This window comes from Pelobates fuscus, chromosome 12, assembly GCF_036172605.1.
Source record: "Pelobates fuscus isolate aPelFus1 chromosome 12, aPelFus1.pri, whole genome shotgun sequence".
Classification (NCBI taxonomy): domain Eukaryota; kingdom Metazoa; phylum Chordata; class Amphibia; order Anura; family Pelobatidae; genus Pelobates; species Pelobates fuscus.
The window spans coordinates 138,725,865-138,753,744 of NC_086328.1; the positions used below are offsets into that span (position 1 = coordinate 138,725,865).

At 42.4% G+C, this 27,880-nt stretch overlaps 1 protein-coding gene across 2 annotated transcripts; it reads right to left on the bottom strand.

Annotated features, from left to right (window-relative positions):
- Positions 1-29: 29 nt before the first annotated feature.
- Positions 30-27,382, bottom strand: LOC134578433 (dispanin subfamily A member 2b-like). Of its 2 annotated transcripts, XM_063437436.1 has the most exons (3): positions 27,073-27,382; positions 15,485-15,669; positions 30-150 (listed from the first exon to the last, which is right to left on the bottom strand). In XM_063437436.1, the coding sequence occupies exons 1-2, from the start codon at positions 27,319-27,321 to the stop codon at positions 15,520-15,522; spliced, it is 399 nt and encodes a 132-aa protein (XP_063293506.1). In that variant the 5' UTR covers positions 27,322-27,382; the 3' UTR covers positions 30-150; positions 15,485-15,519. The 2 variants fall into 2 exon arrangements, with proteins under 2 accessions (XP_063293506.1, XP_063293505.1); XM_063437435.1 differs by lacking the exon at positions 30-150 and having other exon boundaries at positions 15,040-15,669.
- Between the last annotated feature and the right edge of the window lie 498 nt (positions 27,383-27,880).

Below are 27,880 nucleotides of genomic sequence, written 5' to 3' on the forward strand. Positions count from 1 at the left end.
ATTATACATTATAACCATATCCAGTACATAATCAAAAGATGCATAATAAAAGGGCAATACTTAGACATTTAAATTAAGCTCTTTCCCTTGCGCCTTCATCTTTGGTAGTCTGGGACAGTCTCTCTCAGTTCACCGTAGCACCACTGCTTGCTGCGCATCCTCCCCAAAAGAGACAAACAGAGAGAAAGAGAGAGGAGAGGAGCCCAACCTCCTTGGCTGTTGTCCTTTTAAAGACTGATTCTTACATTAATTAAGTCCCATAGTCCCTTTTCCCTCCCAAAAGTGGTTTATCCCACCCTCTTTTTCCAGAGACTTCTGTCTTTACACAAGTCTTTTCCTTTTATCTCTTCCCTCCAGCTATACTGTAATCTTCTGAAAGAAGTGACCAGTTAGGTTAGGTTTCTGGGTAGGTTAGACAGCTTGGGAAAACACACACTTCCATGGTTATACCTAGATGTTCATTACTCTGATCTTCTGATAACATGCATGGAAACCTGGTTGTCAGGAGAACTGCTGGAGGGATGTAAGCTTTTGTTTTAGCTGCGTGTTGTAAAAGGCAACTAAAAGCTTTGATCCTTATCACACTGTTATCAAGTACGTTGTGAAACCAGTCACACACACAGAAAGTTATATACAATATTGCAGTTTTGCATATCACTTTCTTACACTCCGACCTGTCAGCGTGGTAACATCGAGCCTGTAGCTGTGACAATATGTAGATGTGACGGAGCCAACAATTAACCCCTGAACACAAGAAAAACCTTAAAAACATATAGAAAACAGAAATGCACCACTACACATGTGGTACCCCCGGATAGCTCCTCCCTGAATGTCCAATCTGTCCTAAAAGCACCTGGATCGGACAATAGCTGGCCCAATATGGCTGGAAGTCAAAGTTGATTCCAGTTAGGTGTGCCGTGCCTCTGGAGCCTCCCTGCAACTAGAATGGGGTAGTCCAGTGAGGAGGTGGAGGGTTGGGGAGCCAGGTACTGATACCGGAGAAACTGACGGAAGCCAAGCACAGAGAAGTGGACACAGGTTTCTTCAGGAAGGAAGAGATCTTTATTCGATTCACCGACCGGGGCTCAGATGGACTAGCGTCACCACAACAAACAGTCTGAGCCCAGAACTGACTGTGTAAATGCATTATATAGACATATAGCTCATCCTATAGTTAACTCTACCCACATATACTCTTTACCCAATCAGCTGAACAAAGCCTAACTTCCCTTACCTGTTAGACCACATGGCTCACCCAGAACAATGGAGGAGGGGAAGTGTTTTCAGTTCCTGCATTCCTACACTTGCTCAGTACACTGTTGATTGTATCTTAGCTACGTGTAACTGACTAACTGATACACCAACATACACATATGCCACATGGAAATCTCGGCCTACTAAATTTAATTTCTACCGAGCTTCCACCACAGTACAGACAGTCAAGGTGACCGGGCAGGGAAACCTTTGTAGTTCAGATGAAAGAGGGGTCTCTGGGATGAAGACCATAGTCCCTTTCCTCTAGGCTAGCCTTCACGCTCCTCCAGAATTCCGTGGCATTGGAGCACTTGCCACAGTACGGATAATGCATTAACTCATTGAGACTAGTGAGGTAAGGGAACAGCCTGCTCCAGTCTCCCAGTTTTATCTAAACAGTTCACTTTTGATTTATTCATATATACTTTTACCAGGGATTCTGCAGTTTATGTATAAGGTAGACCCCTACGGTCAGATCCTTAATGTTACCATATTCCGATTTCTACACTTGTATCCCTACACTATGTGAGTGTTATTAACTATCAGAATTGATTATAGTGACCCCTATGGGTTACATAGTTACATAGTTACATAGTTACATAGTTACATAGTTACATAATTACATAGTTACATAGCTGAAAAGAGACTTGCGTCCATCAAGTTCAGCCTTCCTCACATTTGTTTTTTGCTGTTGATCCAAAAGAAGGCAAAAAAAAAACAGTTTGAAGCGCTTCCAATTTTGCAACAAGCTAGGAAAAAAAAAATCCTTCTTGACCCCAGAATCAGGGCCGGCGCTACCATTAAGGCGGACTAGGCAGCCGCCTAGGGCGCCCCTTGGGAAGGGGCGCCGCCAGGAGCGCCGGCCCCCCTAATGCTGCAGCCACCCGAGCGCTCTGTAGAGCGCCTCAGGCGGCTGCAGCTTCGCCCGGGCTGGTGCGTCCATGAGGGCGCACCGCCCGGGCGCAGCATGAGGAGAGGGGCTGACAGGAGGAAAGCGCTCAGCGCTCCCTCCTGTCACTCCCTCACTGTAGCGTGGCCGAGCCCTGTATAGTCCGCCGGTACAGGGAGCATTTGTCTCCTGTACCCGGACGGACTAACCGGAAGTGAACACTGAGTGTTCACTTCCTTTTAGTCCGGCCGGGTACAGGAAACAAAAGCTCCCTGTACCCGCGGACAGTACAGAGCTCGGCCACGCTACAACACAGGTAGGGGGGGGGGAGAAATAAATGGAGAGGGGGGAGGGGAGGAGGGAGAAATAGAGGGGGGGGGGAGAAATAGAGGGGGGGAGAAATAAATGGAGGGGGGTGGAATAAATGGAGAGGGAGGGGGGAGGGGAGGGGAGGGGGGGAGAAATAAATGGAGGGGGGTGGAATAAATGGAGAGGGAGGGGGAGGGGAGGGGGGGCAGGAGAAATAAATGGAGAGGGAGGGAGGGAGGGGGGAAATAAATGGAGAGGGAGTGGGGGAGGAGAAATAAATGGAGAGAGGGGGGGGAGAAATAAATGGAGAGGGGGGGGAATAAATGGACAGGGAGGGGGGGAATAAATGGACAGGGAGAATAAATGGACAGGGAGAATAAATGGACAGGGAGGGGGGGATAAATGGAGAGGGAGGGGGAGGGGAGGGGGGGCAGGAGAAATAAATGGAGAGGGAGGGGGGAAATAAATGGAGAGGGAGTGGGGGAGGAGAAATAAATGGAGAGAGGGGGGGGAGAAATAAATGGAGAGGGGGGGGAATAAATGGACAGGGAGGGGGGGAATAAATGGACAGGGAGAATAAATGGACAGGGAGAATAAATGGACAGGGAGGGGGGGATAAATGGACAGGGAGGGGGGGGGATAAATGGTCAGGGGGGGGAATAAGTGGACAGGGAGGGGGGTAAATGGACAGGGAGGGTGGGGGAATTAATGGACAGGCAGGGTGGGGGGAATAAATTGAAAGGGTGGGGGGAATAAATTGACAAGGTGGGGGGGAAGTAATTGACAGGGAGTGGAATTGACGGGGTTAGGAGGGGGAATGAGAGTGGGGACGGGAGAAGAGAGTGACAAGGGAGGGGGGAGAAGAGAGGGACACGCAGGGGAGAAGAGAGTGACAAGGGAGGGGGGAGAAGAGAGGGACAAGAGGGGGGAGAAGAGAGGGACAAGAGGGGGGAGAAGAGAGGGACAAGAGGGGGAGAAGAGAGGGACAAGAGGGAAGAGAAGAGAGGGACAAGAGGGAAGAGAAGAGAGGGACAAGAGGGGGGAGAAGAGAGGGACAAGGGGGGGAGAGAAGAGAGGGACAAGGGGGGGAGAGAAGAGAGGGACAAGGGGGGGAGAGAAGAGAGTGACGAGGGAGGGAGAGGGGGAGAAGAGAGTGACAAGGGAGGAGGGAGAGATTGACATCCATCACACACACACACACAATGCACCCCTTGCACACAGAAAAACACACAATGCATTACACACACAGACACACACACACAAGCAATTCAACCCTTACATACAATGCATCCCTTACACACACAGAAACACAATGCATTCCTTACACACACTCAATACACCCCTTACACACACTCAATGCACCCCTTACAGACGCACACACTGCATCCCGTACATACACAGAAACACACATTGCAGCCCTTACACATACAAACACAGATTCACACAATGCATTCCTTACACACATATCAGGACATCCCCTACTCCTGTGAACAAACTATTTGGTGGAACGTGAAGGTGGACCCTGGGGCCCAGACCATGAGCTGTGTAAAGGGCCTTTAAAAAAATGGAGCTGCTTTCCGTTCTCCCAGAACACAAACAGCCTCCAGAGAGCCTGTTCTACACCAGACGAGTGGAGCCAGACTGCAGCTAGAGCCCATCACCATCCTCATCTGATTGTAAGTAGGCAATCTAGTATATTATTCGTGGCACTAATCTCTAATTTACCTCACATTAAAGGGACACTTTAGTCCCCAGAACCACTGCAGCTTAATGTAGTGGTTCTGGTGTCTATAGCCTGTCCCTGCAGGCCTTTTAATGTAAACACGGTGGCACTGCAGCACTTGCGTTAGTTAACATGGGGCATTGTGATGTCATAGGGCCGGGGGGGGGGGGGGGGCGGCAAACTTTACTTTTGCCTAGGGCGGCAAAAATCCTTGCACCGGCCCTGCCCAGAATGGCAGTCAGATTTATCCTTGAATCAAGCAGTTATTACCCTACATTGAAAGATTATATCCTTGAATATTCTGTCTTTGCAAGTATGCATCTAGTAGCTGTTTGAACATCTGTATGGACTCTGATAACACAACTTCTAAAGGCAGATAATTCCACATCCTGATTGTTCTCACAGTAAAAAAACCTTTCCTTTGCTTGGAAATGAAATTTCTGTATTTTTTTTCAGTCAGTTTTGGAGAATAGCTGTATAGGTTATAGTGAATTGCAGTGGGCTACAGACTGCCTCTGGGTAGGTTTTTTTTTTTTTTATTTGTTTGTTAGCTAAATTCTCTTATAATTGCTTTATATAAGATTACAGACTGCCATCGACAACTAAATTGTCATGGACTATAGAGTGCTTGAATTAGGACAAAATTATTAGCGTTCTGAGTGCTATCAAACTTAACACATTTGGCCAACTTGTTAGATATTACAGATGGCTTCCTTCAGCAAGCATTATTAGTGTTGGGTTGCCATTTGTGATAGTAGACACTGAAGGTATCTTTTATTTTTTTCACTTTTTTTAGACCCCCCTATACATTTTTGCTGTAAATTTAGCAAATTTGATATGTGCCACTATGATTAAACTCCTCAAATTATGGTCAGCAAGCTCTTCGGAATAAAACAATACTCACAATGTATGCCTTTGTGACTATATTGTGCAGTTATTGTGCCATAGAAGAGACCTGACTATTTCAGTTTTTACAGTTAGATTTGATCAGATCGGCCTATTGTGCATTTTGAAGTATTGCAGTAGTTTAACAGTTCAGATAACCCCATACGTGCTCACACCACATTGCAGCCAGTGCTGCATCAAAGGTGCTGCATGCCAAGCTCACTCCGAGCTCTGCATGCAGCTCACCTGTTGGTCTGGGGCCACTATGAAAAGGGCCACATCTGACAGAGGGCTCCCTGGTATCGAATGATAAAAATGATGATTTAACCCCACACACATACCACAATCTAGATGTAGGCATTTAAATGCCTATTTCAGGAGCTGCAAACCGAGCTGACTTTCAATGAACATGCAGCTTGTTAATGATAAGGGGTTAGCGGACTGAGAGCCTTTGGGACCCCCGGGCACAATTAGATCCCAGGCCCTTTGAAGGCCAAATATATGTGCATTAACTAAATGTTAAATATAACTCTCCTGTAATACGGCATTCCTTTGGATGTACATATTGTGAAGACCTGTGTATCAATGTATGTTTGTATGTGAGTCTGTGTGAATGCACTTGTGCCTGTCCGGATGACTACATGTGCTTTTTTGTATATAGTGTCAGTGTGAATGCATATGTGTATTGAGCGTTAGTGTATGTCTGCATGTGCAGGGGTGTGGAATATTAAAAAAAAATCTATTTGTCCAAGGGGGGGTGACAGGTGACAGAGTGAGTGAGGGAGGGGGTGAGTGGTGGCAGAGTGAGCGAGGGAGGGGGTGAGTGGTGATAGATTGAAAGAGGGAGGAGGTGAGTGGTGGCAGAGTGAGGGGGTGAGTGGTGGCAGAGTGAGAGAGGGAGGTGGTGAGTGGTGAAAGAGGGAGGGGGTGACTCCCCATTTCCCCCTTTTTATTTCCCACCTCTCTCCCTCTGGTCTCTCCCCGGCTGCTGCTCCTTCGCTGCTCCTTTGATGGAATCCGGATGTTTGTTTATTGTTGAGCTGTAAAGCTGACCTGTCAAGGAAGGGATTAGGTACTGGAAAACGTTCTCATGCACTCAATGTTTTTTCCATAAATATAACCGTGTCTTAAAGGTATGCGTTCAGGGCTATTTACTGCTGGCAATTCAGAGTGGGTTTTCAAAATGTAGGCAAAAAAGCCAAATTTGTTATTTGTTATTTCTGTTTTCACTTTGTCTATTTTGGCCTTAAATTTTAAATTAATTTTGAATTTGGATACTGCAGAAGTAACTTTGTCTTTGTTTTTTGTATTGGGGCTGATGTGTACTATAGTCATTGTTGTTGCCCAGGAGTAGTGGGAGTTAGAGCGCAGGGCTTAGTTTTGTTTGTAATTTCATGTGTCACACTGCAGGGTGGGTCTTCAGAACATGTAAAGCCAGGTCTGCATGTTTCTTTCCTTGATTGGTTATTTTTTCAAAGAGAAATGTTTTCTATAATTTTATTGAATATTCCCAATAAATGATCATTTTGCTTATTTCCTTTCTGGTGGTCTCTGTGTTGTGCAGGTCCTTAATTATGCAGATAACACACAAGAAAATCTGAATAAAATAAAGACCTATTTCAATGTAATGTGTCTAATTTGCATACAATGAGTGGAAGCCCATGGAGAATTCATCATGGCCCGAGCATGTTTCTAGTAAAAAGGATGTTTCCCATCATTACCTCACAGGTAAGTAGGGATTCTGCTCCTGCAAGCACCATGGAATTTGCAAATTGTGGCGAAACCAACTTCGCCACTGTGAACTGGAGAAGCCTGGTTGCTCGCCTGCTGCCTTTAGATTATGGACCGGCAGCTAAAGGGTTAATTTTGCTGTGCAGAAGGATATATATCTCCCTTTCTGCACAGCAGTTCGGTAGATTCCATCTACCGAACAAACAGTCGTTTACCAACCTCCCCAGAGCCGTGGGAAGCCGGCCGGCGTTGTTAATGGGCCACCCAGAAGCTGGAGTGTGCCTCCTATTGACCTCCCTGAAGCCGCGGTTAACCGCGGCTTAACAAGCGTGTGCCGGCAATTGACCACCCAGTAGCTGCGGTTAACTGCAGCTTAATTGCTTGTTACTGGGTGGTCGCGGTTACATTCAGCCGCCACACGATGGCAGTGTTCTGGAGCTCCCCGGGCAGCCAGCACTTGCCTGCCTGGCTTTCATGCACCAAACCCGGACACTTTTGCGTGCAGGCACCGCTGAACTTCCAACCCCTGGTTCTATTCGTATGGATTGGGCGAATGCATGGAAATTCGGTAGTTTGTTTTATGTGAATGCTTTAACCCAGATAGCAATGCCATGGAGCCTGATACTGTATTTGTATCACCATGTGCATAATGGAGTCTTGCCTTTGTCCTGGGAGATAATTGAATTACTTCTCTAATTATCTCCAGGACAGAGGGGAGGAAGCCAGGATGCATTGTGGGAAAGTATTGTGGCTGTATGTACTAAAGTGATGCATGTTTGTCTGCTGTTTCAGTCTCCCATTTGGTCCCTTAGGGGAGTGTCCACCAGGTGGGAGACCTGCATAAATACTGGGCAGCCCTCAGTAAATGAGTTCCTGCTTAACCCTCAAAGCGATGTGTCGTCTCGTTCTTTGGGGGAATTGGATTGTATGCTGACTGCCAGGAGTGTAAGCGGATTGTATGCTTTTCCTGTTCGGCTGATTCCAGGGTTCGTGTGTTTCTAGTTCGGGAGTTGGCGAATTTGTACAGTTTGGAGTTCGGGAGATTGGTGATTGCAGTAGCTGCTGGTCTATGGGAAAGGGGATTATCGCCTAAACGTTTTTTATCCCCTTGTGAGTGAAACGGTCCGTTACACAAATGCTTTCAGCATTTCATGTTAATATAAGCTGAAGGTGGCTGTAAACATAGTAGGCATTGGAACTTTCCGATACACCATTAAACCAGTACATGGGGGGGTACTGTTATATTCAGGAGACATCGCTGAATACAAATATGTGTTTATTGCAGTAAAGTCTAACAGTATTATGACATTCACAGTTAAAATGACATGCTGGACTAAGAACATAGTAAAAGGTGTTCATTTCTCGCACTTTTTAAGATTTTATTTGTATTAACTTATTTTTCATATATGAATATTTGATGTAAAAAGAAACCCCTGTTTGTCCTCAACACAATCATATAACATAAGTATGTGAGCACTTAGCATGAAAGAGGTGAATTAGGGTTTGACAGACATATAGAGCAAATTAAAGGTTTTGTTTTGATCAGAACGAATACAACTACCTCTGTCCTTAACGGGTTAAACTACAATAAATGTGTTTAGAAATCAGTCCGTGTAAATAAGACACATTGTTCTTGTTCTATAATACGATTTAGTTGCATAAATGATTATTAGTAAGTCATGTATAATTTAGAATGTAGAACAGCCCACCCCTGGCCCATCCCCTCTCCCAGCTCCTAAAATGAAAGTGTCCCTCTTGGCCCAGTTACCATGTTTGGAGGTATTGGATACATATTAAGGAGTTATTGGATGCTATGTGACGGACATTTTCACTTTTCATATCCATTTTTCTGTCTGTTTCTGTTCATTTTTGGAACTGGTGTGCAGGTAGGCCAATAACAGAGGAAGACCAGGGAGGAGGAGAAAGGTGTGAGCGGGTGACATCAGACGTTTGTTTCTCTGGGGAGATGCTGATCACTAGCAATGTGTTTTTGTTAATCTTAACTTTATAATTGGATTTCAACATTTTTTGAAAGCTGATGCATTGGTTCCAACCAAGTCGTACGTTTGGTGGCAGAGATAATTGCCTCGATATAAAGGTGTTACTATGATATTCCTGAAACATTTTGTCTACCCAGCTTACTATTGTGCTGATTCTGTGAACAGATTTACTGAACACCAAACTGTAATCCATTGAAAACAGAATTAAAAAATTGATTGGGCAAAATATGGCTGCTGTAGCCAAGATTTATCATTCACCCTTTCGCTATATTTCAGTGAATTAACCTCAATATTGACGCAGGGATGTCCAAAATTTTTTTCCAGGGGAAGAAATTCATTATCAGAATGAACACTGTCACTCTGTCATTTAATTCAAAAGGAAGTGCAACATTCAGGCAGAACTCTATCGCAAGGATGGAAAAAAGTTGTGGATCTACTATTTGCCCATCTTAGCAGTGGTGTACTAAGGAGGGGTGGGGGGTGGTCCGCCCCTGGTGCCTCTAGGTAGAGGGGTGTCATGACCAGGGCCAGGCATGTGTGAGCTGTGCAGCCACACAGGTTGCCATGGCAGCTGGGGTGCCGGGTGCGGACACAGCTCACACAAGCAGACTGTCTTCATGTGAGTGTGTGTGTGACTGTCTGCCTGTAACTGCGTGTGTGTGTGTGTCTGTCTGTCTGCCTTTAACTGTGTGTGTGTCTGACTGTCTTCCTTGAACTCCGTATGTATGTGTGTGTGTGTGTGACTGCCTGTAACTGTGTGTGTGTGTGTGTGCGTGTGTGCGTGTGTGCGTGTGTGTGACTGTCTGCCTGTAACTGTGTGTGTGTGTCTCACTGTCTGTCTGCCTGTAACTGTGTGTGTGAGACTGTCTGTGTGTGTGTGTGTGTGTGTGTGCGCGTGTGTGTGGGAGACTGTCTGCCTCTAACTGTGTGTCTGACTGCCTGTGACGGTCTGTCTTTAACTGTATGCGTGACTGTCTGGGTGTTACTGTGTGTGACTGCCTATAACTGTATGTGTGACTATCTGCATATGACTATGTGTGTTACTTTCTGCCTGTAACTGGGTGAGCAGTGTTTCTACGTTTGAATGCGGCTGCACCGGCGGTAGTTCAGTCACTGACCTCATGCTTTGAGTGCCCATGTAGGTATGTAGTCTGCAAAATGTAGTTGGCACTGAGCATTTACTCCATCTGTGCTATTGCTTTAGTTATATTTCCTGTTTTAGAAGTATAATCCCAGGATTTAACTAAAATATGACCGAAATTCTGGATTTTATTAGACACTGACAGACGTGAGTCTTGTAGTAAATCTGTTTTCTATACTGATCAATTCCTTCTACACAAATGGACCAATTGAACATTTCTTTTGTTATATTATTTATTATACAGTGGTACCTCGGTTAACATAAATCCATTGAAAATAATGCCTCGGTTTACACATTGTTTTCGCAATACAAAGCAAGTTTCCCCAGGATGGGGTAACACTGTTTTATATATTATGGGGAGGTTGCAAAGCAGAATTTTTTAATTTTCTCCTCTTTGTCACAGGTGACATGCCAAGCCTGTCAAGATATAAATGTATTTACCTGATCCTTTTCCATGATAGAGGTAAGAAAAAGCCTTTCAGGGACCAATTTCTGAATTCTATCAACAATTCTCAGATTTTTCAGTCTGAATTTAGACATTAGTGAATAAACCTATTAACGGAAATCAGCAGGTAACTCCTTAATTTGGTTTCCTTATGTGGGATTGCTATATACAAGGAAATTAAATTAGGGAACGTATACCCTTAATGGAAGCGAATTAGGGATAACAGCAAATGAAAAGGACTTGGGAATTGTTATAAACAACAAACTATGCAACAATGTGCAATGTCAATCAGCAGTGGCCAAGGCCAGTAAGGTATTGTCATGCATGAAAAAGGGCATTCATTCTCGGGACGAGAATATCATTTTGTCTCTTTATAAATCACTGGTAAGACCACACCTTGAATATGCTGTGCAATTTTGGGCACCTGTTCTAAAGAAGGATATTATGGCACTAGAAAAAGTGCAGAGGCGGGCTACAAATTTAATACAAGTAATGGAACATATCAGCTATGAAGAAAGGTTAACAAATTTAAACATCCTTAGTTTAGAAAAAGGTGCCTCCGAGGGGATATTATAACATTATACAAATATATCCGGGGCCAATACAAACCATTGTGTGGAAATCTATTCACAAACAGGACTTTACGTAGTATACGAGGTCCTGCGTTTAGACTGGAAGAAAGAAGATTTCGTCTAAGACAAAGAAAAGTTTTTTTTTTACTGTAAGAACAATAAGGATGTGGAATTCTCTGCCTGAAGAAGTGGTTTTATCAGAGTCCATACAGATGTTTAAACAGCTACTAGATGCATACTTGCAAAAACAGAATATTTAATGATATAATCTTTCAATGTAGGGTAATAGCTCTTTATCCAAGGATAAATCTGACTGTCATTTTGGGGTCAAAAGGAATTTTTTTTACTAGTTTGTTGCAAAATTGGAATTGCTTCAAACTGGGGTTTTTGCCTTATTTTGGATCATCAGCAAAAACAAATGTGAGGAAGGCTGAACTTGATGGACACATGTCTCTTTTCAACTACGTAACTATGTAACTATGTAACAATGTAAACTGCTGAAGGAAATGGCTTTTCTGAATTTTGATCTTTCATGTATTTAGTAGATAGCTAATGTATTTGGTATCCATATGTTGCACCACCATCTTTAAGGATGTCAGATTCAGTGAGTTCAGTAACGAAAGTGTTTATAACAACACAAAGCTTCCTGTCATGTAGTAAGATCTGTCTGTTTACTGTTGCTTTATTGCAATATCAATAGGTAAAACGGTAAACTTACATTATTTGGTATGCAGTTTGGAAGTTGTATGTTTAATACATATTTGTACATAGATGGGGTTTGAGCAATGTAGTTATTACAGTTTTTTTGTAATACTGTTCACAAGAACTAATGTGTTGGCTGAATAATTTATAACTCATCTAATTAACAAAGTGATGTAACAATGTGTCATTCAAATTTTTGGTGCTTGTTTCTAAGGCATTGCGTGTTATTGTGATATATAATATGTCATTTCTGATCCTTGCATGGGACACTATAGCTGCCCCTGCAGGGTGAGCATTGTAAACACTGGTTTTCTGAAAAAAGGCAGTATTTACAACCTAAGTTGACCTCTAAACATTTTCCGAGTGGATTTCCTGGATGAGGTTCTGCAATCTTTGTGTCTCCACGCTCTACATGGAGAAGCTGAATGCTCCCCATAGAGATGCATTGACAAAGTGAGTTGCTTTGAGTGCACTCTAGCCTTCAATGGATTGAATGAGATCAAGATGGCTGATCTCAGCCAGGCAGGCGGGCAGCAGTACAGACAGAGGTGCATCGAGGGCTAAAAGCTAAGTAAATCTAGGTTTATTTTTTTTTTTTAGAAAAACATGTTTACAGCTGAGTGGTGCTTTCTCTTTTTTTTTGCCAGTGTGAGAGATTTTCCTCAGAAGGACCACGGATGTCCATGAGACCAGCCCTCTGGGTCCTCACAACACATGCTGTTGGGAACCTTGCCTCTATGTATTGACTATGTGTCACCACTCGGCAGTCCAACACCATTAGCAAAAAAGAAAAAAAAGAATTCTGGCTTGTCCACGTTCCCGAATGTTTCTCTTTACTGCATGCGGTTTTGTCCTGAGGAACCGACCTAAATATCTTAGAAGACTGAGGGAGATTTTTTTTTCTTTTTTACAATGTTTGAGTTGTTTCTCCACATATGGCTAAGTGTTTTTAGGAATAGTCGATATTGGAATTTAGCTGGTTAGACCAAACCCTTTTTCCCTGTTTTTTTTTGTTTAGTTTTTTGTATTCTTTATTTTTGTTTGTGCAAGCTGTACATCTTGCTTGGATAGCCACAACAGCTAGGACAAGCGCGTTTGTAACATGTATAACATCTGCATGGCATTTATAATTACTGCACATTTCTAAGTGGTTATGAGGGTTACTGTGCTTGGGGGGGTCCCAGGGTGAGCCCCTGTTTAGGCTTTGGGCGACTCACCCGTGGTCGAGGGTTGGAGTGCTGAGGCCTGCATCGGGTTTCCCGCCTCCGCCTTCCTGCTTTCCTGGTCTCCCTCTGGGTCTGAGTCGGCTTCGTTGTGGAGTCCCATGGAACTGACGCCGATGGGACCCCCTCCGGGTCACCACTGCGGCTGTCTATTTTTGCCCAGAAGTCCGCCAAAAGTCGGTCTATCCTTTCCGATAGTGGGAGCAGGATGAACTCGGGTGCTTGATCCCTCATGGCGTCCGCCATTTTGGGCGTCGATGTGCTGGGGTTGGCACCTCTTGCTTTGGTTGCCGGGATAACCCCCACCGGCAGGGGGGGGGGAGAAGATGCTCTGGGCAGGCCCCCGGCGCAACGGGCCCCAGCCGGCTGGGGGATCGGCCATCTCCCCCATGCTGCCCGGATAGGCCGCAGGTAGGCCTCGGGTCCCTCCTCTGGATGCGGTCGCCAGTGTTGCTCAGGGTCTCGAGTTAGCGTTGTCTCCATTGCATACCTCTGTTACTGGGGCTGAAAAGCCAGTTGTATGTAGGTAATAGCGATAGTTTTTTTTTTTAATTGTTCTCTTCTTTGTTTTTATATATACCATTGGAAGGCTCCCCTTTGGTTATTGGATGAATGGACAATGGTTTATGATATATTTTTCAAGATTTGTCTGACAACCCTTATTACACTAATAAATAATTAGCAATAATACTTTGTATTATTCTGTGTAGTTACACTGAGATATTATTTAGTTCTCGATGATATCCTGTATATCGGTGATATTCTCCGTGGCCTACACCGCGATAAGCCGCAGTGATATGATAATTGCCATGTTTTACTTTATACTGTTACACACATTATAATCTCCAAAGCTTATTGTTTGGTTCTCGATGATATCCTGTATATCTGTGATATTCTCCGTGGCCTACACCGCTATAAGCCGCAGTGATATGATAATTGCTGTGTTTTACTTTATACTGTTACATTATAATCTCCAAAGCTTATTGTTTGCACTTTGTTCTTTTACTATTGTTTGTTTCTATTCACCCACATTGCTATCCTCTACCTGAAACACTTATTCGAGTGTCCTTTGCTGTATCTTTTCTAAGTTTTATTGCATTTTGAACAAACAAAACAAACAAAAAAAAAACAAGAAAAATCTACTGTTAGGAATTAAACATTTGATCTCTTTGTTGATTTTGATTATTATTTCATTCATTCATTCATTCATTCATCCTTTCTTTCTCTCTTTCTTTCTCTCTTTCTTTCTTTTTTAGAGTTTTTTCTTGTTTTCTCACTTGCTTCTCAGAAGTAAAAATATTGCTTCTTCTATATTTAGGTGGATTTATGTTGCTTCTGCATGTCAGATTAAATAGTTCTATATATATTAGTTATTTGAAACAGTATTTTAAACTCTTTTATTATTACATTTAATTCCCATGTGTTTTATTTAAATGGGGGTGGGGGTAAGGGGGGGTTGCTATAACATTTACCTCTGGGCTGTACTTGCCATTTCCATGCCATTACCTGAATATCTCTCTCCACTACATGCGGTTTTGTCCTGAGGAGCCTCCACAGATACCTTTGAAGACTGACTGGGTGATATCTACTGGTAAAATAATGCATTTCTGATTTACCCTCTATTCTCTTTGGTTGAAACAGATGAGTTGATATGAGAATATGCTGCTGAGATACGTAGGTACCCGACAAAATAAGCGTTTTTTTCCCAGCTAACGGAGGGTGGTGCATATAATGTGAGCAATGAGTCTCCTTGTGACTTTTTATCACTCATTAAACCATTTCCTTCAGTGTATTATAAAACATTAGAATTCTTGATTGCAGCAAAATTGAGGGTTAAAAGGAGGGATTTCAGTTTTTTTGTTTGCTATTATAAATTGAAATGTCATTTTTGTCATGGTGCCATTTTTGGGGATGTACCTTCTTAATATGCTTGCAGAATATAGAAATGATCTGACTGTGAGCATATTGTAGACATACAGTAAGCACAGTTACTCCAAGCATCGGAATTACACAGAATAGAACCAGCTGCTATTGAAATGTATTTTACTGCGGGGTTAAATCCAGAGCAAATGGGAATGAACGTTACACTTTATGGCAAATATTTTTCTGTATTGCTTAGTTCATTTTTACATCGTGTTGAAGGAAAAGAGGTTAAGAGAACTAAATGTCTGCAGCAAACATCTTTAATTGAAACCCACACTAAAACTTTGAAACATTTATCTTCCACCAGTTTCAATCAAACACATCTTAAAATGATTTGTGGCTATACTAATTAAAAAAGCGATATATAGCATTCAAAATCACGTTAGGATTTAAAAGGTCCCAGTGGAGATATATAATATTGTTAAAGCAAATTGTAATATCAGTAGTCCATCGTTTTCCTTTGATAATTTTATAATCAGGCACAGGAAGGAAAAGATTGGGTGTGTGCAGAGGTAGGAAATAGGTAGATTGTTCCGAAATAGATTGAAATTGAGTGGATTTAGGTAAGCGACTTATTACTGCTCACCCAAAAGAAGTGACAGTACCAATCAATCAGTTGTTAAACCCATATTCACCCCATATAGGGATTATATTCTTAGTACTAGAAACTGCAAGGTAAATATGAACTTCACCCTTCAGAGGCACGTTCAGTGGAGCAGACGTTAAAAATGGATAACTCCAGTTACTATTAGCACAAAAAAAAGAATGATCGATAAAATACTGAGGACAGTGGCCGAAATGTTCAGGGAACGGGCTGTGGAAGCATAACTGATGGAACCGCTCACATCTCCAATCAATTTCCGATCTCGTGACTGGGGATTAAGAAAATAAAAGAGATTGTTAGAAATAGGCAAACTTTGCAATTCTAAAACATCTGGCATGTGTCAATCTGTGGAAAGAAATATCATCTACACATATATAAACAAACATTATGTACATGCAAGAGGCACGATTAAAGATCACTTGACAAATCTTTTTTATACCAGTAAGCAAACACTTTTAAACAAATGTACAAACCAAAATAAAGCTATGAGACGTACTATAAACTTGGTCAGATTACATTGTCGGGCACACCTTTCAGCTGGTAATCAACCAATCTCAGTTTCTGACCAGCCCACTTACGTCAGAAACAGGGAATTAATGTGCAGAAGCAGGAGAGAGAAACCCAACACCGGAGCCTGCTCTGCATGATCACACTGATCAGACTCGCTCTCTTCTCCCCCTGTCAGGATGTTGCAGGGTGAAGAGAAGCACATGTGTAAATCTGTCAGGCAGGCCCAATGCACCGTAGCAGCATTCCTAGGGATAGGACACTGATTGGTTAGGTTAGAGTCCTCTCTGGGGTGGATGTGGGTTGCATAAAAAAGAAGAAAAAGAGAAATGTGTATTTACCTGTTTTATTTTCAGCTTTTTTCTAGCTTGCAGTTAGCTAAAGCATTTAAATGAGACAGTTACTTAAAGTGATGCCTTTAAAGGGACACTCCACTGCCCAAATACAAAATATATTTTAAAAATCACTGTTTAGTACACATACCCCAAATTAAAACTTGCATGCATTAAATTATGTATTTTTTCATATGGGGTATATCTAAAAACAGCTTGCAAAACCTGAAGTTCTCGTGTCTGCAGCCTTTGCAAGCCCTCCCCTTCTAACCCCGCCTAGACTTTCTGTGTCTGTCCAATCAGCTCAATTAGAAGTCTTTGCAAGGCAGGTGCTCTGGGCAATTGTTGCCTCTTGAGTTCAATGTAAATAAGCTAACCGTGGCAAAGCCAGCCACTCAGAGACTGTTAATTGTAATTTAAACTGACTGGTGTAATTTTCCTGTTATCTTTTGCAATGTTTGCGGCATTCGTGTGTTACAACACACGAATACCGCTAATGTTAAACCTACATATCCACGAACAGTGAATTACCGCACTGTTCGTGAGTTAAGCAAAGTACTGAACGGGAGACCACCCATAGACGGTCATGTGTCTCTGTGGCGAAACCAGCTTCACCACTGTGAACTGGAGAGGCCTGGTTGCTAGCCTCCTGCCCTGCGACTACGGCCCCTGGACATATTGCTCTATAAAAACTATATTTGGGCATGTAATAATGTATATTACTGCTACTGGGCCTTTAAGGGCCATCCGTGAACTTATTGGGACTTTTGTGATACTGTACCTTTAAGACTGTGAAACATGGTACTTTAACCCTGCCTTTAATATCCTGTATGTATTTATGTGTTGAGTTAACCTGGGATATAGATATGCAGTATTAATCTGATTGTTCGGTAGAATCACTCCATTCATTATATAATATTGAGTGAAACTACCGAACAACCAGACCACCCAGGAATAAGTGTGCCTCCAATTACCGTTTGCAACAATGTTGCAAACAGGTAATTGGCAATCTATGTAATGTATTCTGTGTCCTCTGGGTGGCCGCCATTCGGGAGCCGAACACGTGGCAGCGACCATCTTAAACTACCGAACAGCGGTGTTTTGCCGTCGAGTGTCTGGAACTGAAATCGGACACTCGACTAGGCAAGCACCGCTGAGACCTCCAGACTTCCAGGATTTCGTGGGGAAACTACCGAACGGCCCGCCGTTCGGTAGAAAGAAACGCACGAACTAGGGGATTCATGCGAACTCCCCTTAGTCTCTATAACCCAAGTAATTCGCCTGTTTCTATTCCCTTTTCTGTGACCGACCGCAGGGCCAAAATGCATGGAACTGTTTTTGGATACTTTACCCATGCGGTCGGTCAAATCTTTGGAACCCCATATCTCCCGAACCGTTCATCCGAATGACCTGATTCTTGAATATGTTGTCCCCCTGAATAAGGGCTATCAGGGGATACCTGTTTTGGAGGTGTAGCATATGTATTTGGGGTACATCCAGGAATTGGGGAAAAGGGTGTACGGTATAATTATGTTAAGTGTTAATCTAAGGGGAGGAAATGTGTGGGAGGTACATTCATGTGATTGGTTAATTTCATCCTCACCCTGGGAGTGTCCTGTATGTACCTGTTTGTAATAAAAGCCAGGCTGGGTGTCCCAGTCCAGAGTTCCTGTTTTACCCTCAAAGTGAAGTGTCGTCTCATTATTGGGGGAAGGATTGATTGCATGCTGTTCCAGTTGACTGCTAGGAGTGTAAGCCTATTCGTATGGTTCCTATTCAATGATCTACAGCATTCATATGCATGGGAGAATTTTAAAGGTTTCTCGGATCCAGTGTTCGTGTGTCTCCAGTCGGGAGAATGGTGTTTGCAGTAGCTGCCTGTGCATCTGTAAAGGGGATTATCGACTAAACTGGGTTTTATCCTCTTGTAAGTGAAACGGTCCGTTACAGTCTCCAATTAGGTACTTTGCAACATTGTATCTAAGCTAATTGCGGTTTGTTGCGGGTGGCCGCCATTCGTGTACTGACCACGAGGTGGCGGCCATCTTTGTTCGCGGAAAGCCAGCAGGGTTTTGTCGTCGAGTGCCTGGAACTAAAATCGTCTACTCTGCAACACAAGCCACGCTGGACGTCCAAGCCGTTCGGGAGTTTACCGTTTTCGGTATTTTCATTCCCTCTGTTTAAGTGATTGTTTACACGAATTGACCCTGATAAGGGAAATGGGATAAGGGAAGCAATGCATTCTGGCATAAGTATCTCCTTGGTACAGCAATGTATGATGGGTAAAATATGTGTAAAACCCAGTCCCTCATGTAGTCCCCTACTGGACAAACCCTGCATTGGGACTTGGGAAACCCTGTACATTTGTAACCACATAAATTCTGTGCCTGTAATTAAAAACCTCAGTTGACCTCCAAGCTTTGTGTCGTCTAGTTCTTGGGAGGAAGGGATTGTAACTACGCTACCTGCATTTTGCCTGTTTTGGGATCTGCTTAACCTGTCTACCAGCGGAGATACCGTGGATAATACTACTACTCTGCTACACTAACCAAACCAGGAAGTAACATTGCCTGTTGCCTGCTTGAAAAGCCATGGGGTGTAACCAGAATAATTTATAAAAGGGTCAATTTCTATTTAAAAAAAAATATATTGAAAAAGTGGTCTGGAGTGTCCCTTAAAGTCTCAGCCTCTTAACACATTTTATGTAAAAAGTGATCCTTTATATTGCATGTTGTTTAATTAGGAATTTCTTATCTCCTGCTTTGTTAATAGCCTGATAGATCCTGCAGAGGACTAATTTAACAGAGCAGGAGATAAAAACATCTAAAGTAAACACACTGTGCTTGCCAGATTTGATTGAAAATGAAATAATTCCGTTTACATGCCAGGGGAGGTGTGCCTAGGGCTGCATAAACAAAAACAAATTTGATTTTACTCCTAAATGAGAGAGCAACTGCAGGGGATGATCTGTACAATAAAATGGTTTCATTGACCAAAACTTGTTTGGGTGTTTTGAGTAAAGGAGCACCCCAAACCTGTAAAGCACTGTGTAACAGATCGACCGGCACCCCGACTGGGTACCTCCATTGAAGGATGCTCCTAGCGCATACTGAGGACTCCAAGCACTGCAGCAGACACCACAACCACCCACAGGGTTTTGGAAAACAACCAATAAACATGTACAATACACTCAGACACTCCCACACAAAATCCTCCCCTCTGCCTTTGATATAATTACTGAACACAATGGTCTAACTTAATTACCACAGGCAGGAAAATACACCGTGTTACACAATATTCATAACTCTAAAAGTATACATCACATTCACATAATACATTTTCAGAATCAGCATACTCCAAATACAAACATACGTAAAAATCATACAAATTGGTCCAGTGGTTCAAAAGATAGATCGTAGTCCTTTGTGACTAAATGAAGCATGGCTTTTCTGCCCAAAATCAGTTCCACAGAGTCTTCTATCCTGGAGATAATTGGGAAGTAATCCAATTATCTCCAAGGACAGAGGCAAAACTCCATTAGCCACATGGCAGCAAAAGACAATAAAATGCATAACAATATATAACTGTGCAGCCATTGCATAAAACAGGTACATTCAACATATCCACAGATAGCTCAGATCTGAGCACACATTATTACTAAATGGCGCTCAGATCACACACATTCAGTTCAATTGCCATGGAGCCAAAGTCTTTCACATAGTCTTTCGTTATACGAATGGGCTCCATGGCATAGCTATCTGGGGTATCACCGCTCAAACAGGGCAAGCACCGAATGACCCGGCTTTGGTGTCTTTGCAGGGGAAAATCAAGCGTTTCAACATGGGGCCATAGTCTAAAGACAGCAGGCGGGCAACCAGGCTCCTCCAATGCACAGTGGCGAGATTGGTCTCGTCACACACTGCAACTTGCTGAAGCTCGTTAGTGGTTAACAGAGAGCCCCATCTTTCTTACTGTATAAAAGTGCCAATTTCAAAAGAAAAGGGCAAGGGACACATGAATTCAGCAAGTAAAAGTGTGTCTGCTGCATGTAATGTTTGTTGGGAGTGACCAGCAGATGCGAGAAGCTGTCAATTCCACGGCACCTATGGGTCACTGTGTTCCATGACTATTTTGGGCCAAAAACAGGATAAGCCAACATGAAGCATGGAATAGCATAACAGTAAAGGTACACTCCAGACCCCTAAACTATTTCCCAGAGAGTGAGGGAGAATCTATCATCCCGCGCGTTGCTGGAATAAAGGTATGTTTTTTACTTATTTAACGAGGCAAGGAGGGCGTCCATCTTATATGGGTTTTTGTAGTATCAGGAAAACACATTTGTATTCCTGAAGTATAGTGTTCCTTTAACTGTCCCCAGCTGCCTGAGTGTGATGGGTCACAGCTGTTGGCTAGGAGAACTCTAAGCAAACAGAGTAGCCCTTCAGAGCCGTTTTAAAGCATGGGCACGCTAGGCAGTCGGCCGGGGTCCCCACGAACAAAGGACCCCATGGATTGCCAACGTTTCAGTCTATAATTCAGGGAGATTTATTCATAAATCGTTATTAAAACGTTTAGGTGGACTAATTACCTCAGTATCAGCTGTAATCTGTACAAGCCAATTACAAAACAATTCTCTGAAAAGAAATTTCACAAATGTTTGTGTTGAACACTTGAATATTATAATAATGAATAATAAGGCTCATGTTGTATTTACCAACGGTTTGTGTGGATTAATGTCTTTTTATAACGTTTATGCCCTGATTTTGCTGGAGGTATCAATAAAGATAATCGTAGCTTTATCGATAATTGACATTTTTATTCCTGTGAGTGGATGTGTAGGCAGGCCCCCGTGCACGGCGTTCATGGGGGTAAGACGGCCCGGTAAGCCCTACTGGTTCAGCCGTCAGTCAAGCTGCCCCACCCCAGAATATTTTGATATCAATAAACCCGATCCCTGGCAATGTGCTTTTTAACACCCAGTACCATGATGATAATTGGGAGGTTATTCACAATGTCTTATTAAGATGATCTGTAATATATATATATTTAATGATTGTTTACTACCATCAATTATAATCCAGAGTAGAGTAAGCGGACATGTTAGAGAAGTGGAATTAGTGAAGCTGTTTTGATAACTGCAAAATGTCTGCTTTGTCAGGTTTCTAGCAGTTTGCTATGAGATTGTTTCCTTTGGTTGAGGTGAGGGGTAGAAAGTATGAGTCGGTTCAGAATATTTTAGATGTTTTGGAGGAAAATGATTGATGTCATAGGAATGGTTCAGTTTTCTAAGCAATATACATGTAAGCATGTGCAGAATTACATACCTCCCAAGTGTCCCTGTTTCGGAGACATAGTCCCTATTTTTGGTCAAAATTCATCTGTCCCTCTTTTCTATCCTAATGCCCCACCATATTGTTGGTGTGCCTGAGTGTATAACAGAGCTCCACAGCAATAATACTCCCAGTAATGTGTCTGAGTGCATAACAGAGCTCCACAGCAATAATACTCCCAGTAATGTGTCTGAGTGCATAACAGAGCTCCACAGTAATAATACTCCCAGTAATGTGCCTGAGTGTATAACAGAGCTCCACAGTAAAAATACTTCCAGTAATGTGTCTGAGTGTAAAACAGAGCTCCACAGCAATAATACTCCCAGTAATGTGTCTGAGTATATAACAGAGCTCCACAGTAATAATACTTCCAGTAATGTGTCTCAGTGTATAACAGAGCTCCACAGTAATAATACTCCCAGTAATGTGTCTGAGTGTATAACAGAGCTCCACAGTAATAATACTCCCAGTAATGTGTCTGAGTGTATAACAGAGCTCCAAAGCAATCATACTCCCAGTAATGTGTCTGAGAGTATAACAGAGCTCCACGGAAATAATACTCCCAGTAAAGTGTCTGAGTGTATATCAGAGCTCCACAACAATCATACTCCCAGTAATGTGTCTGAGTGTATAACAGAGCTCCACAGCAATAATACTCCCAGTAATGTGTCTGAGTGTATAACAGAGCTCCAAAGCAATCATACTCCCAGTAATGTGTCTGAGTGTATAACAGAGCTCCCCAGCAATAATACTCCCATTAATGTGTCTGAGTGTATAACAGAGCTCCACAGCAATAATACTCCCAGTAATGTGTCTGAGTGTATAACAGAGCTCCACAGCAATAATACTCCCAGTAATGTGTCTGAGTGTATAACAGAGCTCCACAGTAATAATACTCCCAGTAATGTGTCTGAGTGTATAACAGAGCTCCACAACAATAATACTCCCAGTAATGTGTCTGAGTGTGTAACAGAGCTTCACAGCAATAATACTCCCAGCAATGTGTCTGAGTGTATAACAGAGCTCCACAGCAATCATACTCCCAGTAATGTGTCTGAATGTATAACAGAGCTCTACAGTAATAATACTCCCAGTAATGTGTCTGAGTGTATAACAGAGCTCCACAGCAATAATACTCCCAGTAATGTGTCTGAGTGTATAACAGAGCTCCACAGCAATCATACTCCCAGTAATGTGTCTGAATGTATAACAGAGCTCTACAGTAATAATACTCCCAGTAATGTGTCTGAGTGTATAACAGAGCTCCACAGCAATCATACTCCCAGTAATGTGTCTGAATGTATAACAGAGCTCTACAGTAATAATACTCCCAGTAATGTGTCTGAGTGTATAACATAGCTCCACAGCAATAATACTCCCAGTAATGTGTCTGAGTGTATAACAGAGCTCCACAGCAATCATACTCCCAGTAATGTGTCTGAATGTATAACAGAGCTCCACAGCAATAATACTCCCAGTAATGTGTCTGTGTGTATAACAGAGCTCCACAGCAATAATACTCCCAGTAATGTGTCTGAGTGTATAACAGAGCTCCACAGTAATAATACCCCCAGTAATGTGTCTGAGTGTATAACAGAGCTCCCCAGCAATAATACTCTCAGTAATGTGTCTGAGTGTATAACAGAGCTCCACAGCAATAATACTCCCAGTAATGTTTCTGAGTGTATAACAGAGCTCCCCAGCAATAATACTCTCAGTAATGTGCCTCAGTGTATAACAGAGCTCCACAGCAATAATACTCCCGGTAAAGTGTCTGAGTGTATAACAGAGCTCCACAGCAATAATACTCCCAGTAATGTGTCTGATTGTGTAATAGAGCTCCACAGTAATAATACTCCCAGCAATGTGTCTCTTGTATAACAGAGCTCCACAGTAATAATACTTCCCGTAATGTGTCTGAGTGTATAACAGAGCTCCACAGTAATAATACTGCCAGCAATGTGCCTGAGTGTATAACAGAGCTCCCCAGCAATAATACTCCCAGTAATGTGTCTGAGTGTATAACAGAGCTCCACAGCAATAATACTCCCGGTAATGTGTCTGAGTGTATAACAGAGCTCCACAGCAATAATACTCCCAGTAATGTTTCTGAGTATATAACAGAGCTCCACAGTAATAATACTCCCAGTAATGTGTCTGAGTGTATAACAGAGCTCCACAGTAATAATACTCCCACCAATGTGTCTCTTGTATAACAGAGCTCCACAGTAATAATACTTCCAGTAATGTGTCTGAGTGTATAACAAAACTCCAGAGCAATAATACTCCCAGTAATGTGTCTGCGTGTATAACAGAGCTCCAAAGCAATAATACTCCCAGTAATGTGTCTGAGTGTATAACAGAGCTCCACAGCAATAATACTCCCAGTAATGTGTCTGAGTGTATAACAGAGCTCCACGGCAATAATACTCCCAGTAATGTGTCTGAGTGTATAAGAGAGCTCCACAGCTATAATACTCCCAGTAATGTGTCTGAGTGTATAACAGAGCTCAACAGCAATAATACTCCCAGTAATGTGTCTGAGTGTATAACAGAGCTCCACAGTAATAATACTCCCAATAATGTGTCTGAGTGTATACCAGAGCTCCTCAGCAATAATACTCCCAGTAATGTGTCTGAGTGTATAACAGAGCTCCACAGTAATAATACTTCCAGTAATGTGTCTGAGTGTATAACAGAGCTCCACAGTAATAATACTCCCAGTAATGTGTCTGAGTGTATAACATAGCTCCACAGCAATAATACTCCCAGTAATGTGTCTGAGTGTATAACAGAGCTCCACAGTAAAAATACTCCCAGTAATGTGTCTGAGTGTATAACAGAGCTCCACAGCACTAACACTCCCAGTAATGTGTCTGAGGGTATAACAGAGCTCCACAGCACTAACACTCCCAGTAATGTGTCTGAGCGTATAACAGCGCTCCACAGCAATAATACTCCCAGTAATGTGTCTGAGCGTATAACAGCGCTCCACAGCAATAATACTCCCAGTAATGTGTCTGAGTGTATAACAGAGCTCCACAGCAATAATACTCCCGGTAATGTGTATAACAGAGCTCCACATCAATAATACTCCCAGTAATGTATCTTAGTGTATAACAGAGCTCCACAGTATTAAAACTCCCAGTAATGTGTCTGAGTGTATAACAGAGCTCCACAACAATAATACTCCCAGTAATGTCTGATGTATAACAGAGCTCCACAGCAATAATACTCCCAGTAATGTGTCTGAGTGTATAACAGAGCTCCACGGCAATTATACTCCCAGCAATTTGTCTGAGTGTATAACAGAGCTCCACAGCAATAATACTCCCAGTAATGTTTCTGAGTGTATAACAGAGCTCCACAGCAATAATACTCCCAGTAATGTGTCTGAGTGTATAACAGAGCTCCACAGCAATAATACTCCCAGTAATGTGTCTGAGTGTATAACAGAGCTCCACAACAATAATACTCCCAGTAATGTCTGATGTATAACAGAGCTCCACAGCAATAATACTCCCAGTAATGTGTCTGAGTGTATAACAGAGCTCCACGGCAATAATACTCCCAGCAATTTGTCTGAGTGTATAACAGAGCTCCACAGCAATAATACTCCCAGTAATGTGTCTTAGTGTATAACAGAGCTCCACAGCAATAATACTCCCAGTAATGTGTCTGAGTGTATAACAGAGCTCCACAGTAATAATACTCCCAGTAATGTGTCTGAGTGTACAACAGAGCTCCACAGCAATAATACTCCCAGTAATGTGTCTTAGTGTATAACAGAGCTCCACAGCAATTATACTCCCAGTAATGTGTCTGAGTGTATAACAGAGCCCCACAGCAATAACACTGGCAGTAATGTGTCTGAGTGTATAACAGAGCTCCAAAGCAATAATACTCCCAGTAATGTGTCTGAGTGTATAACAGAGCTCCACAGCAATAATACTCCCAGTAATGTGTCTGAGTGTATAACAGAGCTCCACAGCAATAATACTCCCAGTAATGTGTCTGAGTGTATAACAGAGCTCCAAAGCAATAATACTCCCAGTAATGTGTCTGAGTGTATAACAGAGCTCAACAGCAATAATACTCCCAGTAATGTGTCTGAGTGTATAACAGAGCTCCACAGCAATAATACTCCCAGTAATGTGTCTGAGTGTATAACAGAGCTCCACAACAATAATACTCCCAGTAATGTGTCTGAGTGTGTAACAGAGCTTCACAGCAATAATACTCCCAGCAATGAGTCTGAGTGTATAACAGAGCTCCACAGCAATCATACCCCCAGTAATGTGTCTGAATGTATAACAGGGCTCCACAGCAATAATACTCCCAGTAATGTGTCTGAGTGTATAACAGAGCTCTACAGTAATAATACTCCCAGTAATGTGTCTGAGTGTATAACAGAGCTCCACAGTAATAATACTCCCAGTAATGTGTCTGAGTGCATAACAGAGCTCCACAGCAATAATACTCCCAGTAATGGTCTTTAAATTACAATAAATGTGTTTAGAAATCAGTCTGTGTAAATAAGATACATTTTTCTTTTAGTTGTATAAATTATACAAATTTGAAGCTCTAATAACTTTATATCGCAATACAGAATGTTATTGAATGGGAACATTCAACTTAAAATGTAATATCGCCATTTGAACAAATATGGCCCTAATGTATGATTTAGATTTTTTTTTTAGTAGACACATCAAGCTCAATAAAATGAAATCTCTATGAGAACTTTGGACTGGAAACCTGATCTCGGTGCCTCTATGTGACAAGCGCTTGATTGGGCAATGCCCGACTAATTAAAAGAAGTAAGTGCTTGTTGGAATGGTGTGGATCATTAGCTTAGTATTCTCTGTCAGTGCCAGTGTGCGGAGCTTGGAACTCCTTAGTTACTACACAATTGAACTATTGCCACGTTATTTCTTTGACTTAATGGCAGACTCCAGGCACCAAAACAACTTAGTCTAAATTAAGTTGTTATGGTGCCAGGAGGCCCTCAGAGGCGCATGTACCTCATGGGGTTAAACCTTTCTCGATAAATGAAGAAGTCGTATCCCGCCAGCGAAGGAGTGGACATCGCCGCTGGAGGAAACAATGGCGTTAAACCATTTGAGAACAGTTTACCACCTTATGATAAAAGCACCATAACAACTGAATTTAGATTAAATACGTTTTTTTTAGATTAAATAAACAGTTTTTCTTTTAATTCAGCAGATGGTTAAAAGCATATCTTTTTAAGTTGTCTTTCACAATAAATTAATTTATCAGCCAAACTGAAGAAAATGAAACCTGACTGAATTTGTTATAGCGATATGGCATTAAGGGGACAGACGGCTATTATTACACAGATTGGAGGGGAGGCTGCATTTCCAGAATAAAATGATAATTATAAACAACAACAGAGAAAAGGCTGCGATACAAATAAGGGATTATTGTGTGTTTGTCATATTTTATACACCTGTGATTTTCTACTTAGTTTTATTTTTTCCTTACCTTGACAGAGAACACAAGAGCCAGCAGTCCCAGACAGCAGGTGTTCAAGTAAGCAGTGTTGAAGATAGACCACACCAGGTGGTCTCGTACAGGGACATTATTCGGTTGTATGGACACCACAGTCGTATGCGATTGACTAACCGCCATTACCGGATTTCTCTCTTCGTTCAGGGGGAGATAAGGATAGGTTCCTTGGGGAGCATACTCTCGAGTAAAGAAGGAGTTTTTGTTTTGCTCACTGTTCTCCATGGCTATAAACAGAAGAAAGTCAGAACGTTCTGTACAGACGTGTGGCTTTTCTGAAACCAGGAAACACTGTGCTCTTTTAACTGTAGAGGGGAGGTCCTTTTAGGAAGCAAATATTATCCTAGGGATATATTACACACCTGAACAATTAGCATTGCCATGATATATATGCCTTAATACATCCCAACACAATCACAAACCTCACCACACACACACTGCACCCCTCACACACACACTGCACCCTTCACATACATACTGAATGCCTCGCACACACACTGCACCTTTCACAAACACACTGCACCCCTCACAAACACTTCATGCCTCACACACACACCGCACACCTCACACACACACCGCACACCTCTCACACACACACTGCACCCTTCACATACACACGGTACCCTGCTGTGTTTGTGTGTGCTGAATTGCTTATGACATGAATTTAATGTGTTTGTGTGTGCTGAAAGCTGGGAAGCTCCCTGTGTCATTTTGTGCATGGGGATATATGTGGGCTATATGTGGGCATGGTGTGCTGTGTGAGGTGGTTACGTGTGTGGTAGCT